Source organism: Triticum urartu, chromosome 5, assembly GCF_003073215.2.
Source record: "Triticum urartu cultivar G1812 chromosome 5, Tu2.1, whole genome shotgun sequence".
In the NCBI taxonomy this organism is placed as follows: domain Eukaryota; kingdom Viridiplantae; phylum Streptophyta; class Magnoliopsida; order Poales; family Poaceae; genus Triticum; species Triticum urartu.
In genome coordinates, this window is record NC_053026.1 from 8,522,509 (window position 1) to 8,535,384 (window position 12,876).

The 12,876-nt window shown below is 40.8% G+C and overlaps 1 protein-coding gene across 2 annotated transcripts; it reads right to left on the reverse strand.

Moving 5' to 3' along the window:
* Positions 1-424: 424 nt before the first annotated feature.
* Positions 425-12,495, reverse strand: LOC125506877 (probable phosphoinositide phosphatase SAC9). 2 transcript variants are annotated; one of them, XM_048671589.1, is made up of 12 exons: positions 12,102-12,495; positions 9,921-11,918; positions 8,751-8,858; positions 8,331-8,501; positions 7,178-7,420; positions 6,617-7,066; positions 5,456-6,229; positions 4,941-5,138; positions 3,358-3,795; positions 3,046-3,279; positions 1,350-1,641; positions 425-848 (listed from the first exon to the last, which is right to left on the reverse strand). In XM_048671589.1, the coding sequence occupies exons 2-11, from the start codon at positions 11,889-11,891 to the stop codon at positions 1,360-1,362; spliced, it is 4,869 nt and encodes a 1,622-aa protein (XP_048527546.1). In that variant the 5' UTR covers positions 11,892-11,918; positions 12,102-12,495; the 3' UTR covers positions 425-848; positions 1,350-1,359. The 2 variants fall into 2 exon arrangements, with proteins under 2 accessions (XP_048527546.1, XP_048527545.1); XM_048671588.1 differs by having other exon boundaries at positions 9,921-11,924.
* Positions 12,496-12,876: the final 381 nt, after the last annotated feature.

The following is a 12,876-nucleotide window of genomic DNA, read 5'->3' on the forward strand; positions in this document are numbered from 1 at the left end:
GAGAACCATCTGGAAGCTCTCAAAAACCAAGAAATCAGACGGATCTTCCATCATTTTTAGGCCTACATTGTGATGCTGAAGGTAGACGGCGATGAGGACAAGGAGAGGAAACCAGGACGTCCGCCACCATCTTCCCAATATGTTCATCATTGTAAAACCAGGGAATCCGGCCTGGCTATGCTAAGTAGATTTTCATTTGACCTTTGCTTTTACTAGAGCAAACAAAAATATTAAAGTTCTGAATGTTCACATGTGAAAGGGATTCAAGACATTTATTTGCTCCAACTTCAAAGATAACTTATGGGCATAGCAGAAAAACATTATAATACTATAAATTGAATACCGCCAATGTGACGCTGAAATATTGGCCCACCTCTTAGCCTAAGATGTTGTTCAAATTAAGTGCAACATACAAGTGAACCTGTAACTGGAAAAAATCAGTGCTCAAAATATTTGTCAGTAAAGAAGACCTCGTACAAAATTCAGCACTTGATCCTTTACAGATTCCATACACGCATCCACAAACTGTAACTGGCAGCATCAAAAGTGTGGCAATCAGATTGAATTTTCAAACATCCTACAAAAGCAAATGGATCTTTGATTTACCGACATTCTACAAACAAGAAAAAAAATAAAGAAATACTATAGTTAATATCCCCAGGGTCCTCAACTTGTATCGCACAAACAGAACGTTCTCAAGTTCTTGTGTGTTTTGGTTGTGGTATCGTGCTGTGCTGCACTGCACTGCTGTAGTTATCGCCGCCTACCACACCGACACAAAGGAATAATACTAGTTTACAACACCAATATGTACCAACCGTGAATCACTTCATGATGGCATGTACAACCTATAAATAGGTAAATGAAACATTAGAAAAAGTATTCATTATGCACAAGAAGAAAGAACATGCACTAGACTGAAGAATGCAAGCATTCGACACAAAAATATGACCTGCTGAATTTGTGTGTGCATCATGCACCAACAAAATAAAAATGTTCCTACAATAAAAGTAATAGAGCAGATTCAACAAAATAAAATTGTTCCTACTTGGTTAATTTGTGTACAATGGAAGTAGATAGAGTTAGACAGTAGAGGAAAGGGGGGGGGGGAAGCAAAGAGGAATAAAGAGGGTGGATGGTTGAAGAAGAGGCAGCCCATACTTGCATTGTTCTCATTTTCAATCTGTTCTGGCTAAAAAACTCTAAACGCCCATGTCAGCTAAACAAGACAGTAGAAACCGGTAAAGTACAGTACTTAAACTTGGTGCAAGTTACCAAAAATAGGCTTCGAACAAATGACTGCTTATAATATATAACAATTAAAATGCCAGGTTGTCATATACTCACACCTTGTATATATCATACTGCCGAGAGACTGCCGATCTTTCCCATCTCATAGGTATCAGCGTAGTAGTACAGCTTGATCTTATTTGACAAAGACAATCCAGAAGCCAGAGGAAGATTCCGCAAGCTTAACCCATCAATCTCAGCAATATCATCAACAAAGGCAGTGACATCTCCAAGTAATCTAAAGATAACACAACGGGCATCTTGCTGCAAATCCGAAAAATCAAAATACAGTGGTGTATTTGCTTTAACTTCCGGCAGACGGTATTCCTCTACAACCAGCTTGCCAGACTCCTGCAGAAAAAAACGTATGTATTGAATGCACACAACATACAAAATTGGCAAAGAGAAAACTATATATCTATCTAGAGAGTTCAGCCACAGGCTTCTCAAACCCTCAAGGAACAATTTCATGCCGCAAAAACTGGTTACTTTTAGGAACAAACTTGAAAAGAGCAGCAGCACATAGACGAGCTGACAGCTACGATATTATGTTTCCCAGTCAAACCAAAATATATCTATATCTACACCTCTATATAGCATACGAAAAACTTTGTATATCGGCAGTTGGATTAAGCCGATCCGATGGTGCAGAGGTGGCAAACCCGACTTGTGCAGGCCATTGGATTTTCTCTTCACTACATCCGATTCTACCATGTGTAATGTCCATAAGGTTCTATGATTGGGCTTAGATGTTATGCACAAACCTCAGAGAACACACTTCTACATTGTTCTTCACTCCCAGCTTTTTTCGAACAGAATCTTTACTTTGTGTTCAAGGTTATGGATGTACCTTCATAAATCTCATTTACTTTGCAGATGCAGCACTAGATGTCCTCATTATTTTCTAATAAAAATTGCAGTACAAGAGACACCTCATGGGTAACGTGCTTGATGTATTTTACCTGAGCTGTTTTGATTGAATGGACTGGGAGAATTAAACCTGCATCTTATACTTCATGCATGTGCCTCAAAATTTTCAATCTTTGGTCATACTTTGATTAACTGAGCTCTCACATGCAATGCCCATATAACTTACTACTATGATATTATGTTCAATCAGGGGATAGCTATATCAGGGTTCCAAGGAACATGAGGTTATTGGCTGAGAAACTGGAACTGGCCAAGCTCCAGTTGCTAGTGTTACCTTTCTTTGGATTGCAGGAATGAAAAACACAGGAATTCGGGGCAGGAATCCAAGTGCAAAGGATTGCAAAACACGGGAAAATTAGATGATAGTCGCATGGCAGAACACAGGTAAATGACCTCGATCCTAGGCAACCTAGTGTGTATAAAAGAGGTTGGAGTGGTGTTAAAGTTCCTGTGGAATTAAGGCATAGGAAACAAATCCATAGGAATTTGGTAGCACCATTACATTGATCCAAAAGACATTTGTATGAAAGACTCATATGAATTGCAGTGCTATGAAAATTCTACAATCCTAAATGACCCTAATTAAATCTCGAATTCAATTTTTAACAACATCAAAATTTGACTTCCTTAACCTTTTCACCCCCAAAAAAGTTTCCAAGAACGATGAGAATGCTGTAAAGACAGAATAGGAAGTGATAAATTACACAAGCATGAAAGTTCCCATGGTTCAAAGACAAAAATACAAAGAGAGGAAAAGAACCAGATAAGTGTCAATTTTAGTCGCTAAATCAAGTGAGCTTGACCACATAGCCAGTGCCTTATTACCTTAACAACTGTGACTTGTATATGAAGAATTGCAGGATTTAGGTGTCTATCTTCCATACGTATCAATGAACACTCCTTCATATCTAACTCTGATGGCAGAGGTGAATGGGTTACTCGAGGTCTTATAACACCAAAGGAATCAAGGCGAAATCCAGCTATTCCAGGCGAATTAGGCAAGAGATATTGCTCAAGAACAAGATCGTGGTCTCTCAACCTCTCAGCCTCAACCGGAATCTGAAAAATAGGAGGGGAAAATCTTAGCCATAGTTCGAAATAGAGCTGAAAAGTGCTCAGTAAAAAGACAGGGTTTACCCTAAATCTGCCAAACGATGGTGATCCATCTACGTAACTTCTCATCCTCATTATTGCCATAGATGTGTCAGGACCCATCTCCTTGGGCAAAGAGCTACCGAAAACAACAATCCTTTTTGCATGGATAAATGAGTTATGTGAATTGTTTGCCTTGGAATCAATAAATGAGCTTTCATCCAATGATAAAAGATCACTAAAGTCTTCATTAAACTTGCTTGAGCTAGAACCAATTTGGGGAAGTGTCATTTTTATTGAAATTATGCGACAGCGGATAGGATTTGGGAAGTGTAGTTTAAAGTGTCTTGGTGCCTCATCCAAGCTACCCGAATTTTCTGGTCCATAAAGCTGTGGAGATGACACTATCATACTTTGCACGTCCCACTTTCCTATGAATGTGCGGTCGTCTCGCTGTATTTTATTACTAGCCCATATCTCCACCTGCACAGGCAGCACAATTATCAGCATATGAGGTCAATATTGCGCTATATGAAACAGGGGAAATGAAATTAGCCAGTTGGCTAGTTCAAATACTCTTGTTTACATAGGTAGCTAACTCTGCCACATGAAAAAGATGTCTACAGCACTAGGACACTTTGTTAATTTCAGACCAGGATATCGTCAACAAACTAGATAATTTGCATCAGTGTTAGTTCTACAAAAAAACATGTCATTGTCATAAAATTATGGTGGTGTCCACACAGCCATGAAAACAAATTTGCAGAGATTGCGACTGTTGTTACAAAGAACTGATAGTAAGAGCATAAGAGCAAATTATGGTGTTGTCAAACGTTGAAGTGCTTAAAGAGCAATTATGAAGTAAGCACGGAACATACTCAACAACCAAAATACCAAGTTACAAAGAACTGACAGTAAAATTAGCAATTTACTGCAAATGAAGAGTTTTTATACTTTGTTTAGAAGTATAGAAGCAAGAAACAAGAAGCAATAATCAGTTCAATAACAGCTCCCTACTATCAAGGTACACAGATATGTCAAAGGGTCAAGTGATGCAGACATCTCCAAGCTTAAATGATGTAAAGTACTTCAAGTACATCCCATAAAAAATCAACTATTAGTTGCAATGCCCAAACTGAGCACTTTAGCTACGAAAATAGAATTTGTGCATCCACTCTGCAACATTGGGATTTTTTTTCCAATTTGTGTGTTTCTCCTTTGCCTATTTCTTGGATTCATAGTGCATGAAATAACCAAGCTAAGCGTGAAGTATCTTAAGGCAACTGCTATATATGTTTTGGTATAATGAAATTCAGGAGAGGAAGAGAATACTATTGCATTATTTCTCTTGCATCAACATGGAGCTCGCTCATGAATAAAGCTGGAAAATGTTTTCCTTCTCTTGCTCTGAAAGGTAATGCATTTGATTAAGCTATATAGGACTTCTTCACTGAAGACAACAATGATTTCAGTGACTTCGTTTTAAATGCCCTTTTTGTTAAATTTACCAAGAAAATTGTATATCCAGGAGTTCCCATTTATAACAATCTCGCTAACATAATTTTTATACTAATGTAGACAAACCATGGATCCCAGAAAAAAGAACCAAGATCGGAAGTACATCTTACAATTGGGCAATCAGATGTTGAGTAACCACAGGAACTGACAATTATTGCAACTCCTGAAACATCTGATATACCGCCAAGAACAATCAGGAACTCCACAGATGTGTTGCCTTGTGGAGCTTTCCAGTAGGACTTGTGCACTCCACTACCAAGTGGTGCCAGCAATGAAAACAGTGGAGCAGAGTCATCAGCAGTTTCTACCTGGAAAAATAAAACAACACGGCAGAATCAAAGCAATACCCTGTGGCAAAGCAATACAGAGCAGGGACAATACGATACAGCTTCTGGCAAAGCAATACAGAGCAGGGACAATACGATATAGCTTCTGACAAAAAGAAAAGATTTATTTTGAAAAGATAATGTTAGGCTCAAGGGTAGTGCATTTGAGTGTCTAGTGTCTTTCCACGGTCCATGTGCAACAGTATTGCAGATGCAGCAGAGTTATATAGGTACAAAGTGGCAGCACCAGAGCAGACAGTAAAGGGTAGAAGTTAATAGAACAATGTCGAGGAGAATACCGTATGTAAAAAGCTTGCATGTGGAAATTCTGCAAGAGACTCTTCATCATCAAGGAGCTGCTTCAATTGTCTCAGACCAGATTGAACACTATGTACTGAATCCGATATTCTATTGGGCTCAAGTTGGCAGACCTGATTCACTGCTTTCAGTGCTGCTTTCTCCGCACGACCTTTTCTTCTCATACTATGAAGAACCCTGACATAATCGACATACAGTGCTTGTTTGATCATCTCATTGCAGCATGATTTGCACACAGAACTATCTGCGAGGGCTGAATAGCCACCGCCTTGATTCCCACCATATATCTTCAGATCTCTGTAAGTGTTGCCAAGCAAAAGGAAGGCCCCTTTCCCAGCACAGCAAGCCTTGCAAGCTGTCCTTTCGCACTGGGAACACTCCACGAATAGTGATGTATTTCCACTAGTAGCTGAAGCTTGTAACGAAGATACAGCACGGACTTCACATGCCCCACCAGAGCATGATTCACCATTTTCACTGATATTCCAAAAGTCTACAGCATGGCTATTGACCTTTTCAAGCCCTATTGAAGCATTAGCACGATCCTCGAAGACAGAATGCCCCAGCAATGCTAGCTTATCAGTAAGGCTGGATAACTTCAACAGGTAAGAGTAATCAACTGAACGATTTGGATCTACCGTGGCAGGAATTACACCAATCGATAACAATGCCCGGTCCCTTTCGGCAGCAGAAAGATCAAGATAAAGACGTTTTATTTCAAGCTTCATCATTTGTTCAAAGTTAAGGCTCTTTCCCTGAAAAGATGAATAAGAGTTTACATCTCTAAGATCCTCATTTAAACTTATAAACAAATCTGTTCATAAAATAGTTTTTTTTCTTGGTTAGAAATAGGTAATCATTAATGAGAACAGGATGAGTATATAAAGCATGGCAACTAAGCAGTGCCAGGTCCAATATATAATGTACATATAATGACCTCATAATCATAAGTTGGCAGGGCCTTTTCTCAGTTTCAGTCAAGTCATTTCTAGATGCTATAACCTTCTAAATAAACCACCATTGGATGAGTACCAATTTCAGATATTACTTGTAAATAAAATTAGCTCAACACCAGTTTAAGGAAAATCTATCAATGAACTAGAGGATAGAAAAAGAACAACAATGAATTTTGTAAGGAATACCTTATTATTTTGAGAAAGTGACTCCAAAAACTCAAGATAAAACTGTGTACTGCCACAATCTTCAACATGGTTATTGACTTCAGGAACAGGCTCTTCTGATGCAGTGGCAAAAGGGTTGACGTCAAATTCATCATCAAAGAAGTTTGTCTGATCCTCATTACCAAAAGATGTATTTCCAGTGATTTTTGATTGGTTTGGTACGTCAATATCACCCGTGAGAAAATCCACAAAATTTCCTGAACCACCAGGTTGAACTGATGGTGAACTTCTAGTATAACTCCTCTCACTACCGTGAACATCATTACCAGGAGAGGAAGAATCTGCAATATTCTTCAAAGCTAGATCGCAGGGAGTATATGCTTTTTCATGGAGGAGCTCCAAAGCTTGAGCAACACCTTTGCTATTGGTTAACATATCCACCCATGGAAGAGAAACACCAAGTACTTCAATCTGTTTCAGAAGATTACTCATCTAATAAAATAAATATACAGAGGCGAAATAGTTCAATTGTTAAGAGCTGCTTCTTAATACATCAACATCCAGATGGTTGTCAACTTTTACCTCACCAAGTGTGATGGCTGTTCTCGCCATGGGGGAAGGATGAAAAGATAATGCGACAACCCGATTTAGAAAGTTCACTTCTCCTTCCAGCTCTTCGAAGTCGTATAACAACGGAAGATAAGTGCTCTCTTGAACGTCCGGTCGAGCACTATTGCCTGTAACAGCCAAGTCCTCTGGATGAATTCTTCCAGTGAGAGGGATCAACAAATTTGTCCCATTCGAGCACTGGGGTATGCAAGCGCCCTAAACAAGTGAACTTGCAGTTAGTTACACATTAGCTGGCTACACATGATTTGCAAAAAGATAAGCAGCAGCAGGGAACAAATGTAATCGTTTGATCAAAAGATGTAAACTGCAAAGAGCTAGCATGCAGCAAATAAGCACCGTATAGTATCAGATCGCCTTACCCTGATTCAGATAGTATAAAACAAAAAACTGCCTTAAAACAAAGAGTTCCTCAAACATTAAGAATAGTTCAACGCATCCACGTGCTTTAATTGGAATTCATACAGAAATAAATATCACATACTGAAAGGTCAGAGTAGCAAGTAAACTGATGAAGATAAAAAAGTATCACGAGCGTTGAGCATGGGCTCATGCGCACAGATTAACCTATAATAGGTACAGAAATAGAGTAGTTTTTGGAAATTACAGGATCTACGCAATAGATGCTAGCCAAAATCAAAGCCATGCTCAGATTAGCTGGGCTTGACTTTGTGTTTGTCCGTCCCAATTGTGCTTCTGATTGGACCTTGCTACTATCGGAGAGTCCAAAGTATGTAATTATCAGGTCGTACCAGTTCGTATGATACCTATATTTACATTTCTAAATTAAATACAATTAATTTATGCAACAGAAAAAGGAAAGTAAATCACAAGATTATCTCTTTTACACAGCAGATTAGGCCTTGGATTGCAACATAGCATGTTGGCATAAACCAAAAACTTGAGTGGCGCATCTGATGAGGCTCAATGTTAGCAAGGACTGCATTTTTTTATGTGTTCCCAGTTCACCCAGTCTTGACACTGTACACATGTCAGTTCATCAAGCCTAAACCTAAAAGTGAGCCATCTTGCTATGAAAAGCGAAATTAATGAGCCTACCTGGCATAAAATAAAATATTAAGAATATAACAGCAAGATGAAGACAAACCTCAACAACAAGCTTAAGGGAATCTATGCTGGAGCCAACTCTGACATCTACAGTAGCTGGATATGAAGAATCTTCAACCCCATGGGAAACAGTAAGAAGAAGCTGAGAAACATGACAAGGTTCTCCAAGGTATATAAAAAGCTCAACATAGTCTGCACCTTGCTGGCATACCTGCATGATCAAGAGACCTTAGAATGTTATAGGAAACACTGAGATGTGACTAAGTACTCCACATGTTTTTATATCACACAATTCAGAGTTTCAGACTCTTCGAGACATCAACTAGTCATATTCCATGTGAGTGGTGGGATTTGTTAGGGACGAAGTATTTAATACACCATAGCTATCCCCCAATTCAAATAAATCAGGTCACTATCAGGATATATTACTCAAAAGGAACTATATAAATAAGCAACATACCCAAACAATATCCTTCTTTTTGAAGCTGAGAAGACTGGAACCACCATCAGCCATTGGAGTGATACAAGGAACTGGTTTCAACATGCATCCAGATGGTCTTGATAGTACCTGAATTATCAACATCAAGCATGTTCAACACAAAGATGAAAGTCAAAATTAAGAAAAGTAACAGATGGCCTCGATAGTACTTGAACTCAAGACCTTAGGCTCCGATACCAAGTTAAGCTTCATGCACTAGCCAACAAAACCAGAAGTCCGAACTGATGGAAAGGACTAGGCAATTCACATATACACTTCAACAGTATTAAGCCAATGAATAAAAATTCTTCTTAGACAGCTGTCTTGGCTCTTGAGTTATAGACTAGTAAAAAACTTAACAATTACTAGCATTTAAATTCTAGATATAGTTTAAGATCAACGATTTCTTCCCTATGAATGAGTTTCTAGTTTTCTCTAACTCTGGTGAACCTTGCTATTTTGGAACGGAGGAAGTACATCTTATTTTCACCCTAACCAGCAGTGGATTTCCCTTCAGTTGCAAAATAAGAGTAGGGTGCGTTGAAGGGAAATGCACTGCTGGTTAGTGGTGTAAATGAGAAGTACTTCCGCCGTTACAAAATACTTGAAGTTCTAGGTTTGTCCAAAGTCAAACATCTTTAAGTTTGGCCAAATCTATAGAAAATATATCAACATGAACATCTACAACATCAACTATATATAGTATGGAAATATATTTATGTTGAATCTAATGAAACTACTTGGATGTCGTAGATGTTGGTATGTTTTTCTATGGACTTAGTCAAACTTAAAGAGATTTAACTTAGGACAAAGAACTTAAAAGTATTTTAAAACGGAGGGAGTAGAAATAAATTATCAATTGGCATGTCGCTAAATCTGATCATTACAGTGCATGGAATTCTTTTCTCAAACAACAGTGCAGGGAAATTCTAAGTCAACTACTCAGGGAAATCTGCATTTTAACTAGCAAATTGTTTCGATCTAATTGCGGAAACTGATAATGTATTCTAGAAGTTCTAGTTAAGTTAGAATAGCATGTTTGGATAGTTCATGCAGAGAATTGACTAACCGGCTATCCTACACATAACTGAAATAAAGATTGGTAAAGTGAACTTTGTAAATAAGATGCTGATAATGAATAAGTTTACCTACTTTGAGAGGGAAAATTGGGATGGATGGGAGATGCTTATATAGCCTCAATCCAAGAAACATCTCAAACTGTTTTTGACGAGAGCTATCATTCATATAATTGTGGAACCTTCTTTGCAGTGTAATCTTGACATTCTGAGCAGCAGAGAATTTACTGAACTTTCCAGTCTCCTCCTTGAATATGTTTAGAATCTCGCTGTGCATAGCTTTTGAGCCAGTGTACAACGTGGCATGTATATCACCAGCCAAAAGAAAAATTTCAGCAAGGTGGTTCACTGGGGCAAGCATTGTTGAGCTCTTGAACTGCTCAAATGTCATATCGAATCTCTTCCAGCGCTTATGTGGAGCTTCCTGGCATGGATGCTCCCATGAGGTAGTACGTGTATTATGATCAATATAAAATGATTTACCTGTTACAGAGTCAAAGCGTTCCTCCCATCCAGGGGGCAAAGAACGAGCACTCCGACCGTTATACTCAGAATTTCTGCTTGCCGTTAAGCCAAACATAGCATCTATATCAAGGGAAATACCAAGTTGACTACACTGTTCAACAAAAACTTGAAGCGCCCCAAAATAGCTAGCAGCATTGGTGCGATCAAGAGAGTCTGCACAATTAAAACGTACCACACCATTCTGAATATTATCCATACAGAACCCACCATCATCATTGCAGATAATTGATCCCTTGCATTCGTTAAGCTGCTGTTTTACACTGTAGTATTTCCCTTCACTGAAGCCAATGGCCATTGTTGGTGCTTTAAGGTGCCTCCAGAGGCCCTCAACTGTCTGTTGTTGCCCTTTTAACTTCACAGTGGCATGCCAGTCATAGTTTATCAACTGAATCCAGGTGTTTCCAAGCTTGCCGGTAGACTTCAGGTACTTCAGAGATTCTTTGAAATGTTCAACTAGAATTGTCTCAGGTTTTCCTTCAGCATATCTTAGCAAGTTAACACACACAATGGGAACCATTCCAGGTTTCTTCTTACTCGTAGCATTGACTTCAGATGATTTACTACCGTATCTTCGACCCAGCCGTTGGTAGTATTGCAAGGTCCCATTGTAAGGATCATCAGCAACATAAATCTCAGCCTCAACTGACACAGCATTCTTTATTTCTGCACCCCACCATATTGGTATAGTCCCACGCCGCCAGATATACGAGTTAAAAGGTATTACTTGCCCACCTTTTTGAGGGGCCCAAACAATTTGCTCGCACTCCACCTCATTGCCGGTGCCAGAACATGCATTCAGCCCACGAGCCAAATAGCGGGTTCCAGGATGTAACCGACTACGGCGTGCAATGAGAGCAACTAGCCCACCTTGCTGCCCTGTAGCTCCAAAATTGCGACACTCTGCAAAGCCCTGCAAAAGAATGACACAGTGCCCCGGCAAACCAATGTCCTTGAAAGGCCTTGACAACCACGCATTCCACACGAATTCCTCATCTGGTTCCTGAATAGCCATCCGACTTGGAAACGGCCTAGTGATATCCCTCGTTTCACAAAAGTAGTACTTGCCATCAATGTCAAGATCAGCCAGATCCTTGATATTCTTCAGCTCTCCACTTCCCTGGGGCTGAGGATTCTGCAGCTGAATCTTTACCCACTGACTCTCCACCACGGTATATACACACCCGCCTCCAGGTAGCCGTGGGACCGTCACACTGAGCTGCGTTGCAATGAGAAGCAGAGCACAACTCCCTAACACGGCATAGCCCAGCACGGCTTTAGCATATGTGGTACTCTTGGATAAGAATCTCGACCCGTTGGTGATGTGTTTCAGAGCAGCCGCCTCGGAATCAAAGAGGTCCTCCCCCTGCTTCCCCTGGTGGCGCAGCGCACCCGTGGTGGGGTCGACGCAGATCACCTGTGTGTCGCCTGCTGTCGACAGGCTCACCACAATGTACACCTCATTTGTCTCTAAGACGACGACCACCACCGACGTGTCCCCCCGGTCGGACTTGCCGCGCACCATGGAGGGCTCGGGTCAACCCCCCAAGATCTGTTTCTGCACAAAATAAACTGCTGTTAGTGGTGGTGACGCGGTGGTGGATCTCGAAATCGCATGGCGCCAACATTCGATCAATCTGGCATTGAGACAGTGAATACACAGTGGATCTGCACATATGCTCCTGAAGTTCACAGACCGCATGGTATAGGATTGAGACAGGCAAAAAAAAAATACCCTATGCGATGGCGTTGTCGAGCAGGAGAGTCGGCAGGCCACGCGGGCGACGCCTAGGGCGAGAAGAGAAGCTCCTCTCCCCGCAGCCCAGCCCGCACACGGAGCGAGCCCGGCGGCCAAATCCGACGGGGACGAAGGAGACGCCCGGCGAGCCGCGACGACCGAGGCCGAGGAACCGGGCAGATCCGAGTCGGGAGGCGCGCCCGCGATCTGGCCGGCCCAGGCGCGGCGCCGGGCGGATCGGGACGGGAGGCTGGGGTTGCTTACCGGCGGCCGGACGGGGCGAGGGGCCGGCGCCTCCCTCCGGCGGTGCGAGAGGAGGGGAGAGGACGAGAAGCTTCAAGGAGGAAGTGGTGGAAGGAAGGAAGGAAGGAAGGAGAGGACAAGGAGAGTATGAATAGGCGACTACTCTCTCTCGCTGCCTGCGAGTTACAGTACGTATTAATTCTTTCTCACTTTGGTCAAGCCGAGTTAATTAGTAAGTTTTTTCTTTTAGAAAAACACCAGCAATTTTATTCATGCTCATAACAATTACAGGTACACTGATTTGAATTTAAAATCCAAAAAAATACAAAGTAACTTTTATGACTAAGAATTACAATGAAATCTCTTGAAAATATCTTCGCTGCATCAATCTCTGTTAGAAGAAAATACTCCAAAGGCTTCGATAAAAAGGCTACAAATGTTGTCACTCTTTCACCCACACAAACATTACCAATAATGATTTTTTAAAGCACCTTGAGTTGCCCATCCAAAAAGATGGGAAGTCTTGATC